General features: G+C 42.7%; 1 protein-coding gene across 1 annotated transcript in view; it reads left to right on the forward strand.

The window, feature by feature from the left end:
* Positions 1–22,789, forward strand: part of PAPPA2 (pappalysin 2) — a 273,728-nt gene that overhangs the window by 189,283 nt on the left and 61,656 nt on the right. Inside the window, exons 14-16 of the mRNA XM_032838777.1 lie at positions 7,083–7,254; positions 10,671–10,848; positions 12,040–12,253. Coding sequence (XP_032694668.1) covers positions 7,083–7,254; positions 10,671–10,848; positions 12,040–12,253 — 564 coding nt within the window. The remainder of the gene's footprint in view (positions 1–7,082; positions 7,255–10,670; positions 10,849–12,039; positions 12,254–22,789) is intronic.

The raw sequence follows: 22,789 nt of genomic DNA on the forward strand, positions 1-22,789 counted from the left end.
GCCCAGAATTAGAAATGAGTGGAGCAAATTACCCAGTACTGGGGCCACCAGAGTCCAGTCCCGAGCTTACAAATAGGTCACATTCTAGGAAGAGATGGTACTCTCCCAAGGGGCAGGGAAGGAGCAGAACCTTCAATAGAGAGGCAGGGGAACCTCTGCGTTCTCAACATGCAGGAATGGAAGAAGTCTGCTTCGTGCAATAATTCATCATTTCTCTGTCATGAGGGAAGAAACAGAAGTACTACTGAGATTCCTCTGTTTCTCAGAGGAAAAGAGCTTGAATTACTTTTCCCTTCCTGGTTGGTATGATGCTTCAGTAAAACCCCTCAAAGTACCAGCATTGTTGAGCTGATGGAAATATACTTGACATTTAATCCGGTTCCTGTCCTACAAAGCAAAGATGGTGCCAGAGTGAGTAGGAGGTAGAAAGGGGAGCCAGAGTAGAGACTGTATCTTTTTGTATTGGTTTGGAGAGACAGCAAAGCTCTCTAAGGATGGATGCTATTATTATTATTTGGTTTTGCCATTGGCGGTGGCAAGATTAATGAGAACTCCGTTTCTTCCAGTCCACTCTACGTTCTGTACATTCTACTTCCATCTACTGCCAAATCCAGAGCATACATTCCTTCTTAGCCCACACCCTCTTATTTCAATAAGAATCAATAAAACACAGTAGGGGAATGGCCAGAAATCTGATCCTCTTTACTATTTAACCTTTAAAGAGCTGTTTCTGCAGAAACCACTGGGATTGCTATTTAGTCAATGGTGGCACTTCTTGGATAAATGAATTCCAATATTTTGTTTAACTAAGCAACTGAAAAGTTGGGACATTAAGCAAAAACTTACACTGGGCAAGAAAGACTGTGAGAGACTATTTTTTGGGTTCTCCACCACATCCTGCTGTCCACTCATGGGTATCCTGTACGCCCACCTCAATACCACCATCACCTCATCTGGGAAATTAAATATCATGTTAGAACTGGAAGGGACATTTAAGAGAACCTAGTTCAAACCCATCATTTTACAAATTTGCAGACAGAGGGCCAGAATAGTTAAGAGACTTACCCAAGGTGATAGATGTAAGCAGGGACAAGCCAAGACCTGAACCCAGGTCACATTGGCTTTGATCTTCTAGTTTCTTTATTACACCATGCCGTTTGTCAAAATGTTTGGTACAAATGCCAGACAATTTCTCCTAAACTAACCTAGATTCCAGATATCAAGTTGTGGTCAGCTTTTTCTGGCTGCCTAAGGGAGGGTGGGATGTTGATTTGAGAAAAGTCCATGAGCTGATGTCATCCTGATTTTGAGTTTGAGCCAAAGCCTAATTAAATGTTTCTTGGTTACTATATTGTAGTCTTAGTGTTCTGGAATATCCCATCATTTCTTTTGGGCTCATTTCCCCACCTCTAAAATGAGGAATTTGGGTTGAATTATCTTTAAGGTCCATTTTACTTTTTTAAAAGCTGTGGTTCCTCTAAGATCATTGTTAAAGGTCACCTCCACTCCTCCCCACTCCCAGAATTATTCATGTTCAATAAAATGTGGTCCTTAGCATATAATCTTCGATTAGCCCTCACATGGTAGAAGTAGGGTTTCACTATGGATTCCTTTTTTTTTTTAAGATTTTATGTATTTATGTATTTATTTATTTAGAACACATGAGCAGAGAGGAGGGGTAGAAGGAGAGGGAGAAAGAATTTCAAGCAGACTGCATGTTGAGCATGGATCCCAACTCAGGGCTCAGCACAGGGGTCAGCATGGGGCTCAATCTCATGACCTTGAGATCATGACCTGAGCCAGAATCAAGGGTTGGGTGCTCAACTCGCTGAACCACCCAGGTACCCCTTCACTGTGAATTCTGTTTGCATCTTGAATAGTGCTGTAGTCTCCTGAAATTCCCTCGGATGGCTCAGAACCACAGGGGATCCTTGGACCCAAAGCTATGGGGAAGCTGTGGGCAGAACAGCCAGGACTTCACCCATTCGTCAGGAACTACCCAGCTTCCCCAATGTGGATCTTGGCTGGGAACTAGACCAAATTCTTTCTAGTGGCTTCAAGAAATGGAAAACGAAAAAGGGATGCCCTGGGAGATAGCTCATGACAAGTGGGTGTGTCTGTCCCCTCTGCAGAGAGTGATGTCTACTTTCTGGGGTCAGCCTTACCCTGCTCTTCAGCAACCCCTGTAAGGCAGGGAACTCTGTCTTCAAATATGGATATGGGCTCCTTTCACTTTAGATTCTCTAAATTTATTAATCATAATTTAAGAGACCTACACACATAATGTGTGTGTCTTTAGCTCTCAGTGGTGGGGAGGAAATGGTGATTCTGTCGAAGTGTTGGGAGTGCCACCTTACCTGTGTTCTGTTTGTAAAGTATCAGAGGTTACTTTCCAAGATATATTTTTTGCCTTTCCAAATTCTGCTCATTCAAGTTGTGGTCAAATCATACCCAGTGTTAAAACTGTCTCTGAAATAGCCTTGGGTTTATAATCAGTAACACATGATTTCGTTATTCTCTTTGCAGCTCTGGTGAAAGTTTCTTCAGAATAGGAAAAATGTTGCATACTTTTGATCTCTCTTATGCCTTTTACATCATAATATGATTTAATACATTGACTTAATACATTGATAATATGATTTAATATGACTTAATACATTGACGTGGATAATCAAGCAGTGGGGCCAGGTTCTCCTGGAATCAGCCTTATTATTTTATAGTCTTGGTCTATGGAATTTATTGACCCATCTTTCAGGTTACACATACCATACCTTGATGGTGCTGGGTTTCACTTGTGGTGAGCACCAAATACTTTGAAACCTGTAAAGTCACAGATGCTGAAATTTTACCACAAGCCATCAGAATCAAAATCTCCAGAGAGCAAGGCCTGAGTATCTGTACTTTTTAAAAGCTGCTTAAGTGAGTCTAGTGTACAACTGTGATAGAGAAATTCTGCCTCATGAAGACCACTCTTTTATGGAACTGTGCCGACAGAGGTTTGCCAGGTGCAGGTGTCACTCACAGACCCAACCAACAAAAGGAAACACAAACATCATTATGGTAGGATGGTATTAGGGTTGTGCCTGGGTACCCATGAGCAGGTTATATATGAGAGGAGGATAGCCTGGGGTTAATATAACATTTGGTACAGGGATTCCTCATTGAAAACATTTTTTTTTTTAAACCCTCCAACATAATGACCTTGGGGAGTGAGGCAGAAGAGAGAGTAAAGGCTTATCAGAGAAGTGGAGAGACAATGAACGGAGCTAGAATTATGGGTAAATGGCCATCTACAGAGTGATTTTTAAGGGCCTATTGACTTAAAATTCCATCATGAAAAACTCATTCCTTTGGTTTAAAATTTTGTCTCTTGTTACTCTTCAAAAGCCTGTGAATGGCATCTGACTGGATTCATCATATCCTTACCTGAGAACATGTTGCGATGGGATATGGAGAAAGATCCAGAAAAAAAGTGGGTGGAAGACTGAGGAGCTGTTGCCAAGTGAGGAAACACAGTAAGCAGGGCATCTTGCAGACAGTGGCAGCTGGACAAATATTGACAATTTGATTTGCTATCATTTCAAAGAAAACCGCCTGAAACGAAGACAGACTATTAAATGTTCTATATTTCCCCCTAACTGCCCTGCTGAGGTGAGGAGCTTCTTGGCTCTCCCTGGCCCATACTGCTAGCTCCTGAACTGAGAAGAAAGCAAAGGGAGAGCAGCGTCATCTCCCTGGGGAGGTGGCCTCGTGGTCTAGGCTGGCCCAAGAGTGAGGGCTCTGAGCTCCAGCCCAAGGATTTTCCTCTGACTCGCTGTGTGGCCTCCAACCAGTCTCCAAGCAGCTTCGGTTTCCTTGTATGTCAAACCAAGATAAATACCTAACTTCCCACCTCTCTGGGGCATTGTAAGACCGGCTGCCACTTTCATTACCATTTGTCTAACGACCATAAGAAAAGAGCTTGTAGAGAAGTTTTCAGTCTCATTGTTAGCGTTATTGATCTGCTATGGGAGCTTGCGGAGCAGAGCTCTGGGTAGAAAGAAGAATGTTTGGGGAGGGCAGGAAAATGGAGGACACAACAGCCCTCCAAAAAGTGGTGTTTGTAGTGGAAGAGAAACGCAAAAGGGGGGTTGAGGTGCAGGGGAGAGAATTCTACAATTGGTACCAGATGCCATCAGAAGCTAATAACCTGACAAACGCCGTCTTCATAAAGCAAATTCCTTAAAAAAGGAAGCAAATGGAAATGTAAGCTAGTGAAAGAATTTGCAGCAGCTGTCCTAAAACCATTTCTCACTTCATAAACAGGTCTGGGTTTGGTGCCTTTTTTTTTTTTTTCTTTTGCCTTGGTCTTCTTTCATTCCACATCCCCCCTCTAACACACTCCCCTGTCTCACTCTTCCTCCTCTGCCTCCAATGTCGGAAGGGCTTCTTATACCGGTCGTCATAGCAACAGCAGTTAATGGAACCCCATCTTGATGGAGGGAGGCTCCTGTAGAGTGTTTGTTCTGTGTCTTATCTCAACATGTATTTGTCCTCAATGATGACATGGATTAATTAATTGGATGGAGTCACCAGAAAACAGCACGTGCTATTTCACATTAATTTCTTGGCAACAAGCTGACACGAATGAGAACTTGTTAATGACTCTGTCTTCTAGTACTATCTGCATACCACGCTGAAGAAATATGACTTTTTGCAGACATGAAGGAAGGCAGCATCTCGGAAACTTGGAGTTCTTTAGGCATCACTAATGAGGTGTACTGATCTCATCCCATGAAGGATGGTTTGGTTTTGGGCCCCTTATCCAGAAAGGCTCAGTAAAGACTCAGGACAAAGATTCATTTCCTATATTACATACCCAGTTATCAACATTGGATTTGGGGAGTTTGAATTAACAATTAATAACCCTTACCCCCAATTCATATATTCCTCCCTCTACCAGTCTCCATAGAGTGAATTGGAAGCATTCCATACCATTGAAGGGAATAATCAGAAGTCAAAAGAATAAAAAAATCTTTTTTCAAACTACTCAACTCCAACACCTCTATCCTATAGCTGATAAGCACAGAATGAGAATGTCACTGACATATGACTTAAATGACTTAAATCCTATGGGTACAAGATAAGAAGCAGCAACTTTAGCATATTCCGATCAAATCCATCCTTTTTAGATGAGTACTTTTAAAATCATATCAATTATGTCAAGGTGATATGTGCATATTCAATGACATTTTATTTTTCACTTTCTTACATTGTTACCCAGCTTTTTAATAAAGTTGTTGACCACTAACACAATTCTAGGACAAATAGGGCAAATTATGATGATGAGCCTCACAGTAGCCATTTTGGCTAATATTTACCACCACTGGCTACAGCATCATGAGCAAGTAAATATATAAGAAAATATCTCATTGGTTTCCCCCACAAGATTATGATGGAGCATGATACTTATCTTACCCCCAGTACTCAAACCAATACCTTGCCAACAATAAGTGCTCACTAGATGTTCATTAGTGAATGAATGAGTAGGGCAAGGTGGTTGAATTACTGTTGGATGATAATATTTTTGTGTTTCAGATTCCCATCTGTCGCTTTAGAATTAACAAATTACCCATCTTAATACTGTTGACTTACTTTGCTATATGAGCAAATTTAATTCAGACTTTTCTTGTGTTTACTACAGCAAGGTTTATGGTGAATGTAAAAGTGGACAAGAGTCTGTAATTGTCTTCAAGAGGTTCATAACGTAGTTGGGAGTTTCAGCACTTCGGACATACTCAGATGCTAATCACCTTGTAGATCAAAGGATGAATAAATGAAAGAGCAAGCAGATGCACACAACTATAATATAGGATAGAATAACAGAAGCATTAGAAGGAAATTGTTTTTAAAAATTTCCCTGGGAGGTTCCAAGGAGGAAGATATCTGGAGGGGCTTCTTGGAGAAGAAAGGCATTTTAGATATCTCAACAAATTGAACATAGGTATAGAAATGGGAAAACCAAAAAGTATGGATGGTAAACAGAAAACAAGCCCCTGAGGGTGGGACTTTGGCCATTTGCAGTGGAACTGTAGAGGGAATTAGCCCAGAATAATAATAACCCTGTGGGATATGTACCACTATTATCCTCTTCTTATGGGGGAAGGAGCTGAAACACTGGGGAATGAATAACTCAGCCATAGCACACAGGTAGTAAATGGTGGATCCAGAATTCAAAGTCAGACAGCATGTGGTCAGTGCCCTAATTTTTCATCTCTATGGTTCTGCCTTGGGAAGAGGGTAATGCTTTTTTTTGCTCTATTGCATCTTTGTTGGTGTTGTGGTCTAGACCTGAACCTGGAGAGTTTAACTCTCTCTCCCACTCCTGGCTGATGGACCCTAGAGGTCCAGGCAGTGGTCCTCCTCTTCTGGGATGATGTCCGGAAGCACCTAGCTCAACGTCAGGCAAGTGGCAGGGATTTAGTATGTGTGAGTTTCCTCTTCCTGTCGTGGGCTCAATTTCTGATTAGCCCATGCTGATTTTCATTGGTGGGGAGTGCCATGGCTCTAGTTGTCAAAAATATCTCCATAGCAACCAGTAAATAAATGTTACCTTTTCTGCCATCTCAGATACCCAAACCCTTCGCCCAGGGCCCTCTGGGATCAAACAACTAAAAAAAGTTCAGTGCCTGACACAGCCAGGGGCCCCAAGGATTCACTCCTGACCTGGGTCTACTCTGTTTGGGACCCAGAAATACTGGTCGTTAAACATTTTGAGGATTGCTTTCTGATCCAGCCATTTCTGATGCCATCCAGAGCTCTTGGAACACACTCCTCACCTTTTCCTGTCACCATTTTGTCCTCCTAAAAAAGTCATGGAAAGTCAGTTAGTCATTCACTTTTTGTTAGCTGATATTGTTCTTATTTATTTCATGTCGCACGGTTCCAGGTCCTATAGAAGGAGGTGATGAGTTCAATGTAGGTTTTGGAGAAAAATCATTCTCTTTGGCTTAGAGGTACTTTCCAGAGGAAGTTGCCAAGTCTTTGCTGCTGACTGCTTGTCTGGAGTCAGTCTAAGATGTTTTTGTTTCTGTCGCCCCCAGCTGTGTCCATCGGCCCTGTGGGGAGCAGGGCAGCTGTGCGTCATTGCTGCTTGATCACACGGAGATGGTGAACTGTACCTCTGGTGGCCCAGGTCACATGAAGTGTGCGATTACCTGTCAAAGGGGGTTTGCCCTTCAGGTCAGCAGTGGGAAATACCTCAGGCCGGTGCAGGTGAGTTGGAAACCTGTGGTCATCAAGACCAAGCTCCTGGGAAGGGAAGGTACTTATGCTCTTCTCCCTCACTGAGTGGGGAAAGGGCAGATTTTTAAATCACTTGGAAGGAAAGATGGGGCCTCTAACAAGCAAGGAGAGCATAGCTTCACAGAAAGGCAAGGTGCAGTTCCCATTAACTAGGCTGTCAGTTTCTCTCATGCAGACAGCAGGTAGAGACGCTTATCCCATTCTCCTTCTCCTTTCGCTGTCGGAAATGACAGTCCCGCTTTTGCCTTCAGGATGCGTACTCCACAGTTTAGACTTGACCACAATTTGTAAGCAAGATAGGCTGTAATCAGCTTGTGTGTGGCTCACGGTTTGACCCCCAGCCCTCCTTCTAAGAAGGCTGGAGAAAGATTCTGATTAGAGTAACAAACTTCTGCTGAAGTAGGGATTATAACGTGACTCTAGCTGTGGCCTAATTTTCCTCATTTCTCCAAACTACCATAGCACCATTTCCAGCATTTGGAGGTAGTAGAATATATTGGTTAAGAGCGTGGCTCAGGTGACAAACACAGAATGAAATCTTGGCTCCATTGTCTATTAGTTGTATAATTTTAGGTAAAAACAAAGAAAAGAAACTAATCTCTTTAAGTGTTCTTCCATATTTGTGAAATAATGAGGACAGACGTATTTATGTCATTGAGTCACAATGATGACTGTTGGGAAATAACTGGAAAGTTTCCAGCTAAATGACAGACATGTAGCTCTCTGTTCAGCTGCCATTACTATGAGCATGATGATGTATTCTCAACTAAGAATTCTGTTTTCCATCCTTCCTTTGGAGAACTTTCAATACTCCACAGAGGAACTTTAAACTTGAAATCAGCCATTTGAAAACATGACCGTCATATGAGACAGAGAAAGGATACATTAGGGAAAACATAATGGTGCTTGAGGAAAGAACAAGAAAGATGTGGTGTGATGAGGAAAGAATGGATGCATGACTGATAGGCCGGTATCAGTGGTGCAGAAGATTGGAATCATTTGCATTTTGTACCAGTTGAAGACTTAGCAGGTAGTAGATCCTTAGAGGAATTTCACTTGTTTGGAGATGGTCTGAACTCGAATGTACAGTTGTTGGTTTCAGGTGGTTTAGGTTCTGCACAGAGATAAACAGTTTTGATAGTCCTGGAGACACCAACTCATTAGTCTATGGTGCTTTGGTCAGAAAGGCAGCGTTCTTGTTCCCTGTTCTTCACCAAGCTTAACTCGCACTACAGAAGAGAAAGAAAGAATGACCAAAAAAAACAGGGACTGAATACATTTGTGTGACAGGTAAGGAGAGGGAGAGAAGAAAAGAGAGTGTTTGCAATGCGTTACAATTAGGAGCACAGTTAAGACAAGATGGATAACACTTAATGGAGCCAGGAGAAAAGCCAGGCAATATATGCCGAGTGTGAGACAGATTCTGTGAGCGATCACTGTGGTTTGAGCCAGGCTTGCACACTGTGGTAAGCGTGGGGGCAGTCTGGGTGGGGAAGAGGAAGGTAGGAGCTCACTGTCTCCCAGCCATATGGTGGAGTCAGCCAACATGCCCTCCAGCTGACTTTGCTCTTGTCACCTGAGGCCAGCGGGTGCTGGGTGTATAATTTCCCCAAGGAAATTATACAATCCCGGCTCGTGATCACAAGACAGTGGGGATATTTGCTTTTTGTTGACATAAGAACTGAAACTAAACAGAAAAATGTGTCTGGCTTTGACTTGGGTCCTTCTGGCAGGCAACAGGGAAACACTGGGAAGAGGGAGGAGCAGCTGGCCAGGAGTGGGTGTCGGGGGTGACAGGTGCTTTCACCAGTCATTTGACCTTGGGTTTCACTGCCACTGTGGTCTCTGGGCAGGAGGGCTGCTGAGCCACAGAATCTCCCCACACTCTGTTTCGACCTGTGGTAACCCATTGGCTGGAGGGATGGCTGTGCTCTTTCCCAAACAAGCCATGAGCTTCCAGCTCTCTCAGTCCCAGCTCACTCTGTCCCCCTCACTCCGGACATGTTCTGTCCCCCTCACTCCGGACATGTTCTTCTCCCCATGCCCTTGGCAGCTGGGAGGTCCTGCTTGTCCTTCACAGGCCAGGTCCCGTGTCACCTACTCCGGTAGGTGGAGGGCCAGTTCCTCCAGCACCCATTGTGCCATCTCCCGGAGCAAGCACCTGCCTATGATAGGGATGGCTCTTTCGAGATTTTCATGTTTTCTTTCTTCTTGGTCCCCATTTCGTACTTTTGTTTAATCGTTTCCATTCTTTGTATTATATTCTCGCAAATCATTATAGACAGGAGTAGGCTAGAATAAATAACAATATATATCTCTTGCATTTTCCTTCCGTATTTCCTTTCCTCCTTTCCTCTCTTTGTCTTTCTTTCCGTTCTTCCACCTTTGGTTTTCAAGCCATTGTTTCAACCTGTGATTTGCTCTGCTGGTAGATGACTAGCTCCTGGAGGATGTCTTGTGTATCCAAATCTAGACAGAACTTGGTCCTTCTAGGTGCTCAATAAATGTCCCTTCATTTATTTAGTGTTGAGGAACTCTAGGGCTACCCCACAAAAAATGACAGGCTCAGGGAAAGGGCTGGAATCTTTCCAGTTTCACTACAAGATTTGGAAGGTGCCTGGTACGTATTGATTCTCAGCTGTTCTTAGATGCTGTGCACCATTCTCTGTGGAGGTAATTATGTTCAGGACCATTATCATCCAGGCTCCCAGCAGGAAATAGGTGACATGCTCCAACGTGGGTAATTTGAGGGAATTTAGTACAGGGACTACTTATGAAGCTGGAGGCAGGATACAGGGAAATTACAAGGAGATGGTGCAGAATCCCAGGGTCAAGGGTGACATCACCCGTAGGCCTGAAGAGTTGATTGTAGGGAGCAGGGGGCAGAAGCCACAGGAAGAGAGTGCAGGAGAGGATAGAGAGGGCTGCCAAAGGACAAAGCCAACCAGCAGTAACATTCTAGGGAGGGAATAGGAAGAATAAGCGCCCAGACCTCCCTTGCCCTCCAGGTCGTGCAGTCTCCAGCCAGCACGTCCCAGGTGCTAGGCCCAAGCACAGCCAGAGGCATGAAACCCACAGGGGCACAGAGCCTGGTGGAGAAGGGCATAGAGTGATCCAAGAGCCCATGGGAGGCAGCTGAGAGTTGGCCTGGAGGAGTGTCTCCCGTTCATGGTTCTCTTACACTAACAGGGATGGTCAGCAGCAGCCTACCTGGGTGTTGAAGACAGTATATCAAGCCAATAGATCCTAAGGAGGGAGTAAGGCAAAATCGTTTTACTTATTTTGAATGTTTGCACGAATAATCGGCAGGACTCCTACAAAGCCTGGAAACTACATTGATAAGCCTTTTCATGTGAACTTGATGGAAGAAAATTCTCTGTTTCTAGAAGGAAATTCTGCTCACATGTTCCTCTGGGCACTGGGACCGGACTGTGAGCTGCATGCCCCTTGATTGTGGTGTTCCCGACCCATCTTTGGTGAACTACGCAACCTTCTCCTGCTCAGAGGGAACAGACTTTCTGAAACGCTGTTCAATCTCCTGTGTCCCACCGGCCAAGCTTCAAGGTATTGTCAGCCAACTGGGAACCAAGTGCAAGTTCTCTCCAGCCCCTCTCCTCTCGTTGGGGGTACTTTAGGGATTTTTTCTTGACCCCAGTACTCTTCCCATTGGCTCTGCTGTGCCACCCTTTTCTGAGAACACCACCAAAACACCAAAGGGACACACCATTTTTATCCTGATGACATGCAAGGATGCCTGGCTTAGAGCTCATGAATGAAAGACATGTAGACTTCCCTGTTTTTATTTGATTGTATATCCTCTGGAATCAAGGTGACTCACAGTGGCCTGATCATAGGAAAAATATATCAGGCATGTATATTTTAATTTACTATTTACAACCTTCCTGTGAGTTAGGTGCTTTTAGTTCTCTTTTATAGATGAGAACAGAGTTCTAGGAGTTGTCCCTGGCTGTACTGATAGTAAGAGATAAAGATAGGGTAGAACCTCCTCTGACCCCACACCTTGCTCTTATCCTCTTCTCAGACTCTAGTGTGAATCTCTTAGTGACCTAGGAGGCTCGTTCCAAATGCAACTTCCTGAGCCTAATGTTGATAGAGTCTGACTTAGTAAGTCTGAGGTGATGCAGCTGTGGGAGGTTCCTGGACGTCCTTTGGAATAACCGTGAATTACACTGAGGCATAGTGTAGTGTTTTAGTAGAGAACTCTGCATCCCAACTGCCCAAGTTCAAACCCTGCATCTGCCCCCTATTAGCTTGGCCAAGTTGCCTGAACTCAGTTTCCTCATCTGCAAAATAAGAGATAATGTGTTGTTCGAGGTGTGTGTGGGTATTGTAAAATGCTTCAAACAGTGCGGGGCATATAAAAAGCACTATAAATATGTCCTCTGTTGTTATTATCATGGTTTGCATGACACGGTCACTACTCTATTTTTATAATTTGTAGTTAGGAAGTGAGGTCATGATTTGTTGGGTAGCCATTCTTTGATTCAGGGAATGAAAGGGAGGTCAGGGAATAGTTATCCAATCTCTGTTCTGTGTAAGAGATCTCAGTGGTTGCTTGGCGGGTAAAAAGAGATGGGACAAGCCCTGGACCTAAGAGTCAGAGAATCTGCTCCGCCAAGAATTATGTGACTTTGTGAGAACGCTTACGGGTTTATAGGGTTTTGTTTTTTTCGGCTACACATTGATTTCTGGACTCTGCCTTGAGCCTCCTGTACTTTTCTTTCCTGGGCTCAGGACTGAACCCGTGGCTGACCTGTCTTGAAGATGGGCTCTGGTCCCTCCCCGAAGCCTACTGCAAGTTGGAGTGTGACGCTCCTCCCGTTATCCCAAATGCCAGTGTGCTCCTGCCCCCCTGCCCCCAGCGCAGCCATGACGTGGGCTCCGTGTGTAGATACCGATGCAAGCCGGGCTACTACGCCATGCCAAGTGCGGACAGCAAAGTCAGGAGGTGAGCTGGCTTGTTCCTGGGTCTCTGTGCTTCTCTCTACCCTCACACTCTCATCTGTAAATCCTCTCCCAGACTGTTGCTTTGGAAATAATATTAAGACCTTCTGGGTGGTCCATTGCTTCTTGTATTGGTTTGTTTTTCAGTATAATCTCTCTTCACCTGCATGGGCACATTCCGCAGTCACATAGGCAGGTTGACCAGGTGTGCTTTCTGGAAGGCTATTCCTTCCCATAGGATATACCACAGCCTCACCTCGGTGATTTCAAAAGAATCTCTGCCCTAATTATCGTTGTCCTTGAAAGTAAGTGTTGAGAGCTTCTCAGGTGTTGTCACCTGAATCCAGCCGTGAGAGGAACATCCTCATTGGGTCGGTTGGGAACTTGCGATGGTGGCTCTGGGAGACACCACCTGCGCTGATCCCAGTCCAGCCATTTATTAACTGTGTGATGCTGGGACGGTTTCCTTCTCTGCCTTAGTCTTTCTCATCTGTAAAATGAGGATAGTAACAGTAATATCTACCTGACAGGGCTTGGTGTAAGGACTAGATATATTAATCAATTAATAAAATATAAGGTCTGATAAATTTATTTATTTATTTATTTTTAAAGATTTTATTTATTTATTTGACAGAGAGATCACAAGTTGGCAGAGAGGCAGGCAGAGAGAGAGAGGAGAAGGCAGGCTCCCTGCTAAGCAGAGAGCCCGATGCGGGGCTCGATTCCAGGACCCTGGGATCATGACCTGAGCTGAAGGCAGAGGCTTTAACCCACTGAGCCACCCAGGCGCCCCTGGTAAATTTAATTTTAACACATAAAATATATGAGCCATTAATATTATTGTAGTCTCTCTGCTTTCTCCCTGCTGGACTTCCTGTGTTCATACTCCTAGACCCAGAAGCCAGGGGTGCTTTTCTTCTGATCAGAAAGAACAAAAGGAAAGGCTTTGAAGAGAGTCATGCTGGGCTTCAAATCCCAGTCATCTTCCCTTTTTATCAGCTGAGTAACCTCAGGCAAGTTACTTAACTCTTTGGGTCTCAGTCTCCTTTGTAAGTTGAGGATAATACCCACATCAGAGGCTTGAGTGGAAGATGAAATGAGATAATCACATCCAACCCAGAGTCTGCCTTGTGCCAATTGCTCAATATACGGTTTCAGAAAAAGGTTTTTCTGAACAAAAAACAAACAAAAATCTTTCAGAAAAACAAACTCCTTGTACTCAGTAAAATAGTAGCTATTCTTTCCCTATCATAAATTATGTCTGTATAGGACAAAATTCAGTTCATTTCTTACAGGACTTAATTTAAAGTCTGACCATAGTAGGTTTTTTTTTGTTTGTTTTTAAAGATGGTTTTTGTTTTTGTTTTTTGAACTAACAAGATCCCAGCTGTGGCATTACCAATGATGCCAAGACACACCAGCTTTGCTTATAAGTTAAAATTCTCTAAGGGGACAGAAGAATATCAGGAAACTTGCTCTCTGGCTCTCTGGCTCGCACGTGCCCTTCACCCCACCATCTTACTATGGGGTGGATTGAGTCTGGCTTTGCCCAGCACCTTGCTCTCCAGAGAAAGCCCAGACTTCTATGTGGGAGGGAAGGGAGCAAGTCAGGCGAGAGCCAGGCTGATGAGAATATGAATAATACTGATGAAAAATTCATAAGAGGCAGCACTCTGGTTCAGTGGACTCTAGCAGATATAGTCAACAGTTTTTGACAACTGAAAACACATTTGCATGGGATTTTCGTAGGATCTTGATCAATTTGCATAGGTACCCATTGACAGGCAATGAGGACCCAGACCATCTTCAAGCGCTAATGGGATTACAACTCCTCTAAAGCCAGCTGTTTTGGGGCCTCCCCCACCCCTCATTTCTTGCCTTCCTTTACACAGACTTGCAGCTGACTCAGGTGTCTGCAGAACAGGGCAGCAAAGAATAATGGAGGGGGAGAGGAACGTCTCAGGACCAGGAAGAACTGAGGAAGGAGGGATGATTTCAGCCCACGGCTGAGCTGTGTGATGGGAACGAGGCTCCCCCCCCGCCCCACCCAGAAATGTAGACTCTCTGCCTTACCCTGCGCCTCGGACGTGGGCAACTGCCCCAGCCCCGGCAGGGGCACACAGAGGCCATTTGTTGGCACAGCTTTTCCGGTTGAGAAACTGGGAGCTTGCAACAGCGGCATCGGTTTTGGCATAAACATTTACATTCACAGACACTATGCTGAGGAAAGATTAAATTATTTACCACACTGTGTAAACTGATTTAAATCTTAGTTTACACCTGTTTACATAGCAGGCAGCAGATTGGTCATCCGAAGTTTGCAAGTCAGGCGTAAATCACTGTCACTTGCGGCTTCTGTTTACCCAGCGAACTATGTCAGCCTTGTTCCTCGCTTGGTGGAAAGAGCCCAGAGTTATACAAATAGGGCTCTAAATTTCTTTCTAGGACATGCAAGCAGGAGAAGAAGAAATTGAGAAAAGTGGGCAGGGAGATCAATCCAGACGGAATGGGCACATGCTAATTTTATGCAGTTCTTCGAGGAGTGGAAAAAACCCGCTTGAGGGTCAGATTCGTGGCTTGCTGTCTGCATGACTGAACAAACGACTCAATATCCACATGTCTCAGTTTTTGCATCCATAATGTGAGGGGTAGGAATTTCTATCCAACAGTGTTATTTCGAGGCTGAAAGGAGGTAAATATTCTAGAAGCATTTTATCACCTACGATGTTCAATATAAGTACCACGTATTGCTTTTTGTTCATTTCTTTTTATTTATTTACTTTTTTTAAGATTTTAATTATTTATTTGACAGACAGAGATCACAAGTAGGCCGAGAGGCGGGCAGAGAGAGAGGAAGGGAAGCAGGCTCCCTGCTGAGCAGAGAGCCCGATGTGGGGCTCCATCCCAGGACCCTGGGATCATGACCTGAGCCGAAGGCAGAGGCTTAACCCACCGAGCCACCCAGGCACCCCTGTTCATTTCTTTTTAAAACAAGGAAACAGCTACAAAAATGTCAGCAAGTACATTCCCTTCCTGCTCTTCTCAAGTCTATCAAACGTTGTTTCAAAAGAAAAGAAAGACGAGTACTGGATCTGACTTTTCTCTTCGGATCAGCCCATCTAAGTTTTGTTCCATTCAACTCAGAGGTGGCCGGGAGGGCATAGCTGCAGCTGGCAAGTTCATCACGTGCAACGCTCTGTGCTGGTCTGAGGAGACCCATGCGAAGAGGATCTAGGCTCCGACATCAGGGAGCACACAGCCTCTGTGCTCCCTCTTTCATCTGTTTTATTTTCCCTTGAAGCATAACAGAGGAGACAGCTACACATCACCCCTAGATTCCTGGCCACTTCTTCCCAGGATGTGAAAGTGGCACTGCCCACCCTGGATCTAGTCGGGGAAATGCAATGGCTTAGGCCTGGGTCACGAACTCTGACCTTGAAGTCCTGGCTGGAGTCGGCATCACCCAAGTCCATTGGATTCCCCAGAGGGAAACTGAGAAGGAGGGTAAATGGATATTGGTGGAGCCAAAAAAAAAAAAAAAAAAAAAAAAATCAATAAAACAAAAATAAATATCCATTATATAGTATAGCTACCCAGTGCTATAGCCATATCATGAAATAACCTACTACCATCGAAGATGTTTGGAAGAATATTAAAGACATGGGAAAACATTCACAATACAGTGTTAAGTGGAAAAAAGGAGGAAGTAGCTGTTATAAATGTTATAGTCTCTACTTTTCAAATTAAAAGAATATTTTTATCACTTCTATGATAGCTAGAAATGCTTATGATATTAGTAGTCGTAATCTCTAGGTAGTAGGCTTATAGGGAATATCTTTTCTTTTTCTGCTTATTTATATTTGCTCAATTTCTTGATTTTTCTGAGACAAATTGATAAACCGTTTAGAAACCAAAAAATGAAGTGAGCAATTAAGAGCAGATTATAGCAATTTGTCAAGGCAGAGAGTAATCAGAGGAAAACTAGGCAGCTCTCTCTAAATAGGTGAACCCAGGAGAGACCAGCACTCCCAAGATGGCATGAAGAAAGGTACATGACCTTTCCACCTTATACACAGATCTTTCTATGTTTTGAGGACAGAACTGTTTTTATTCTCAAAGACCACCTCACACCTTTTCTCCTCCAGTCCTAACACCTCTTCCCAAATTTCCAGCATGTCACCTCATTCCCCAAAGTTAAGAATCTACCCAGCGGTGGGCAAGCTAATCTATACCCCAAACACACCCTCCCCCTTCCTGCTGTCCAAAATGAAGTTTGCCACCTTTGCTCTGGACCCCATCTCCTTTCTTGGGATTTCTCTCCATCCATTTACCTTCTTTCCTACATCTGAGACATCTCTCTTCCTCTTGCCTATTCCTTTTCTTTCATTATGCTCAGGTTTCTCCCATGTTGCAACTCAAACGAGCAGAACCTTTCCTTGATCCCCTGCCCCTGCCCCCAGCTACCACTCTATCTTTCTCTCTCCTTTCACAGTGAAACTTCTAAGAGTTATTTGTATTCACTCTCTCTAGCTTGCTATCTTTTCTCTCCTTCACCCTTTGACATTCATGTTTTTACTCCTGTCTCTTCACTAGAGCTGTGCCTGCCATGGATCATTCTGCTGTCAAGTGCAGTGACTCTTCTTGGTTCTCAGGTTACTTGAGAATATTTGGTTTAGGTTGTGGTCACTACAAGAGATAGGTGTGGGTGTTGAAGCTATCCATAATTTGGTGTGGATGTTGAAACTAATGATATCACATATAGACTAAGAGACTCTGAAAAGGGTTATTACTCACATAATGAGGTCTTCTGGAAAGTGAATGGGAGGATCTCAGGTTGACCTTCAAACTACTGGAGAAACCAGGGAAAGGAGAGGGCCTGGGGTTTTATGGTGCTTGGGGACTAGGGCTTATGTCATGTGAACAGAACCTGTTGGTTTGAACTTTCTGCTGAGGCCAAAGGAGGAAGTATCCAGCTTTCCAATAGGCTTGCTCAGATGTGGGAGATGTTGGGGCTTGAAAACTGTCGCAAACATTAAAAATGGAGTCAGGCTTTTTTTATTATAACATAGCTGGCTACACTCTGCTTGAAACTTCTTCCTTGATTTTGTTCTTTTTCACTCCCTGATTTTCCTCCTTCTTCTCTATCGCTTCTCAATTTTATTGTCTAGCTTTCTCCCCTCTGCCCATTTCTTCAATGTTGGCATTTCTCTGAGCTCACTTTTCTCTCTTGTTCTACACACTTGTCTGGGAAGAAGCTCATTTACCCTATAATTTCATACATCATCCACATGCCAATGGTTCCTAAATCCACACCTCCTACTCTAATCTCTTCCGTTCTGGGCCATAAGGACCATTAGAACAACTGATTGTGGATATAGCCACCTGGATATCACATCTGCATTTTAAACTCTTATTATCTAAAACAGAGCCTATTATAATCTATTTCAAATATCAACATCCTCTGTGTTCTATGTGATTGGTCAGACCAAGAACCTGCACTTAACTTGAGATTCTTCAGTGTCCTTTACCCCCAATCAAGCCAGTCATCAACTTCCATCAAGTGTTGTCTTACTGACTCTCAGGTATGACCATTTCTCCCCATCTCTGTTGCCACTTCTCTGTAATATGCCTCCATCCTTTTTCACTCTTGAACTGGTCTTTCTGACTCTAGTCTTTTTCCCTTCAATACCTTCACCACTTTCCAGCATAACTGATCTTCAAAAAAACAGAATTCCAATTACAGTTTTCCCCTACATAAAATAGAATGGCCAGTCATTTCACTAGGAAAATTTAAAAATCTTAAAATAGTTTCCATGTGGACATTGCTTACTTCTGTAAGGCTCATTGCCTACTCGCTTCCCTGGGAGACCACTTCCCTTCAACTGCTCTTTTTCACTTCCTGATTTTCCTTCTCCTTCTGTAGGCTCTCATACCATTGGATTGATTTTACTTCCTTATCTAAGCCATGGCTAACGTGCCTCTTGGCCAGAGCTCTCCCCAACAGTGACCTTTGCCTTTGCTGACTCTGACTCTTACAGTTTTACCTAGGAAGACTATCAAATCTCCCCAGTCTATAAGCACTGCCCTTCCCAGGGCTACATTGCACACAGAGCTTCCTTGACAACAGCATCTACCTTGCTAAGTAGAAATGGTCTGGTTACTTGTCTCTATTCTCCAAGAGACCAGAAATATTTGTTTAGCTTCATGTACCCAATGGCTATGACATTTATTCGTAGGTACCAGTAAATAATTTATGAATGGATGAAAATAAATGTTAGAAAAATATTATGGAATTTGATATTAAAGTTGATACTAACCAATGGTGAAGGAAAGGGGACAGTTTCCTATGAGGGAGTGGAGATCTCTATTTTAAGGGCTTTAGAGTAGAAGAACTCTAAAAATATATGTGTATGTTTTTTTTTCTAGCAATTGTCTCAGTAACAAGGAAGGAATTGTCTTCTCCAAAGACTGTTTACTTTTATCTGTTCAGCACACATGTAAACTTGATTAGCACAACTCTATACAAGTTAATAGTCACACAAATGGATTAGACCTCTCAACAAGCTCACGAGAACAATAGTTCTCATACCTGGCTGCACATTAGTATCATTTGGCAAGATTTAAAAAATCTTAATATTCAGCTCATGCCCCAAACCAATTACATCAGAATTTCTGCAAGTGGGACACAGTCATTTTGCATTTTGCAAAGCTTCCCAAGTCTCTCTAATAAGCAGCCAAAATCAAGAAGCACAAGTCTAGGGGAACCTTTGTTTCTGTAAGAACAGTATCAGTCATGGGATTTTGACTTGTCTAAAAATATCCAGAATAATGTTTTCTTCTTTCAAAATTAGTATAATAGCACTTTTGCATGCCAGATTTTTACATGTCTCTTTGGGGCTTATTTATATTTGGAGTTAATCAAAAGAATACAAACAACTGTAACTCCAAAGAAATTATAGTAGTTTCATGAGTTCTTTCTTACTGAAATTTTACAACAAATCCACAGGCTCCTTTAAGCTGCTTTCTTTTCCTTCTCTACAATTTCCTTCCACATACACATAATTGTTCATCACCCCTTTGTTGTTTCATTAACTTGACTTCCCAGGAAGCTAAAATAAATGTGTTTAACTTACAGTTTATCAAAAAGACCGTATTATATTCTCCCTTATCTTTCACTCCCAAGGTTTCCTTTTTCTCATTAGGTGTTATCTTTATGTGGGAAGGTTAGATTAACCTCATTAGGGCTCATAATTAATTTAACTTACAAATTATTCCAACCTTCTAACTTAGACAGCCTCTCCCTCTGTAAGTCATTCATCAAGATGCCATTTGAAAGGTGCTGCGGTAGTCAGATCTCTTTTAGAGTGATTGTAAACAGCCATACTTTCTGAGAGTCACTCACGGTATCAGCTTTTCCAAAGAACACAGATCTATTTAAGTTCTATAAACACAAATGTAGGTCAAGACTATAAAAAATAGGCCTCACCATAGGACTATTCAGTACTGGTAAACCTCTTTAATAGGAGTTTGTCTCCTCTGTTGGGGGGAGGGCTTGGGATGGCCGTGGACAATACATATGGACTTGACCCATCTCTACACACAAAGGTTGTTTGGTATGGCAGAGAGTTAAAAAGCTTAAGGCCTTGGCTCTGTTCTGTTGGGTTGATGGTATAATAAGATTATAGTACAATATGGTATATTACGATATAGTAATGCATAGCTTGATATACTATAATAATAATATGTTTCAGTATATTATTAGACAGATGAAGAAGCTAAGACCCAGAGTATCATTAGTAACCTCCACACAATCACTCAGCCGATTTGTGGTGTTCAACCATTCTGACTCCAAAGTCCATGTTCTTGGCTCACAAGACTTTCAGTATTGAGCAAATTACTACATCTCTCTGGACTTTTTTCCCTGCACATCTGTAAAATAAGGGGAAATCTTGAGTGATTTCCAGCTCTAGAGGTCTGTATTTTATTTTCTATTTCAGTAGAATCAATGAGAGGAGTTAACACTTTTGCAGAGCACCATTGAGAGAAGTGATACATAACAATTTATTGCCACCAGAAAAAAAAAAACAGAGAAGCAGTAATATATTACTGCACAGGCACAATCTTAGTGGGTGCTACTTAGGATACAACTTGGAGAACTCGGGTCTGAGTGAACAAAGTTTTATCTTCTTCCTCCAGATAGGTTTTGGTGAATTGTTCTCTATTCACACCCAAGAGGATTGATTGGATCCTGGTCTTCCTTGAAGGCCAAATATGGATACATTTTTAAGATCTCTAAAATTGAGTTTAAAGATTAAGTACTTCCCTGAAACTTCCCTAAAGAAGAAAATTTAGTCAAAATGCTAGGAAGGCTTTCCTTAGTCCAATATTCATCTCTTGGCTTAGTGGTAATGCACACAGGTTCTGGGATTAATGAGATCCAAGTTTGAATCTTAACTCGGCTACTTACTGTTCTTAGACCTTGGGCAAGTTACTGATCTATACTGAACATCACTGTTTTTATTTACAAAAAGGATATTAGGAAATAGAAGTACTTATAGCTTTTTGTAAGGATTGAATTGGATAATAGATGTAAAGAAGTGAACACAGTTCTTAGTCATATGAAGCTTTAGGTCGGCAGTTCCTGGTATTTTATCATTACCATTATCATCATCAGGTTAATGACCCTTGCAAAATGACCGTTGCTTTTGATGTGTTAAGCAGGTAAAGTTCTTTAACAAGGAAAACACTCAGCTACATTTTTATCAGTGGCTATTGTCTCCCATCCATTATTGATGGCCTATACACCTGAAAAACAACACAGAGACAGAAAGACTAAAGCTGGCATTCCAAGTAGGATGTACAGATCTTTGGTAACCAGGGCCAGTGGGGGAGTACCCTTCCTCTGCCTACAAAACGCACACACACACTCACACACACTCACGAAAACAGGAAGTTCATGAAATTTAAAAAATATAATTGCCGTTCCCTCCCCCAATCAGAACCCTCTCATCCTGCTTTCAAGTCAGTGAGTTATCTAAATGCTACAGTAGACCATCAGAGGGAAAACGGTGCTGTGGGGGGGAAAGACACGGAAAAGAAATAGTCAGCAAGATAGAGCTGGACGTACTTCAAAAATCGGGGCAGGCACATAAGGTCAGACTGGGGAGCAGAATGGAAGGGCATGTCCTGGAGACGTCACTTAGATTTTTACACTCTTGATCTTTTTGAATTGTACCTTGAACTTCTGAGGTCCAACTGATTTTATTGTATCATAGAAAAGGAAAGAAAGACTTGGCTAATGAAATGGAAATGTGTAGTTTAAACAAATGCTAACCCTCCTTAAATAGCCCGAATTTGCAATTTCTAAAGTCTTAAGTAAAATAATCTACATAATTTTCAAACTCTGCCTCATAACATTGTGCATATACACATATGAACAGCTGTTAAACCTATGCATATACATAGACAGAGACACACGTGCTACCTATGATTTGCCAGATAAGGGACATACTATAATCTCTGTATACACTCATGCATCTGTGAGAAATAGAACTTTGTTTTCTTTCCATTAAGACATTGTCTGGCTTTACAATTAGTGCTTACAGTAAATACATTCAAAGTTTATTCTTGGAATCCTCAATTCTCTTGCCATTGTAGGATAATGTGAGCTTTAGGCTAATTGATTACAGCCCCTTTTGGCATCGAAGTGACTAAACCTCTTCGAGTCTTGGCCACTCCAGTGCACACCTGGGTGCAGGCCAGCTCCCTGCCGCAGGCTTCACGGGGCTCCAGCAATTGGCATGCAGGCCTTTACTTCAAACACAGCATTCGCTGAACTCATAAATTTCCCTGTGACCTTCAATCTTAAGCTAGAGAACATCTGATTGTAAAACTGTCCTTCCTCTTTTGATATTTTATTGACTGCTGATTTCTCTATTAATCAGGAAGAGTAATTTTCAAAATATTATATGAGATGGCAGTGGATTTTACACACACACACACACACACACACACACACACACACAGCAGTAGGACTTTCTTCAACCCATACTTTCTCTCCCTGATACCTTTTCTTTGCTTTTTCCCCCCACCCCCTACCCCATTCTCTGTCTCAGGCTCCTGCTAATCCCTTCTTTGGCCCGGTGAGTGACCACTTTCATTGTGATCTTGCCTTTGCTGTCTAGTGGTGGAGTCAGGTCAGGCCAAACTGATTTATAAACCATCTCCTGAAGGACCCTAGGTGGGACAAAAATCTGAAGAACCGGGCAGGGTGGGAAGACTCAGTAGAATGTTAACACTGAACACTCATATCACACACACAGGGAGAGAGAGAGAGATAGAGGGAGAGAGAGCAGAGGGATGGACAGAGGAGTGTGACTGAGTAGATCTGTTACTGGAGCTAATAATTTCTGCTGCTCATTGAGAATTGTATGTGCTATTCATTTTATTACATACTTTATATGCACTAACTTATGTAATCTTCTAATCAGCCTGTAAGGATGCTATTATCAACCCCATTTTTCAGATAGAAAAACTGAGA

This window comes from Lontra canadensis, unplaced genomic scaffold, assembly GCF_010015895.1.
Source record: "Lontra canadensis isolate GAN:19392208 unplaced genomic scaffold, GSC_riverotter_1.0 scaffold106, whole genome shotgun sequence".
Lineage (NCBI taxonomy): Eukaryota > Metazoa > Chordata > Mammalia > Carnivora > Mustelidae > Lontra > Lontra canadensis.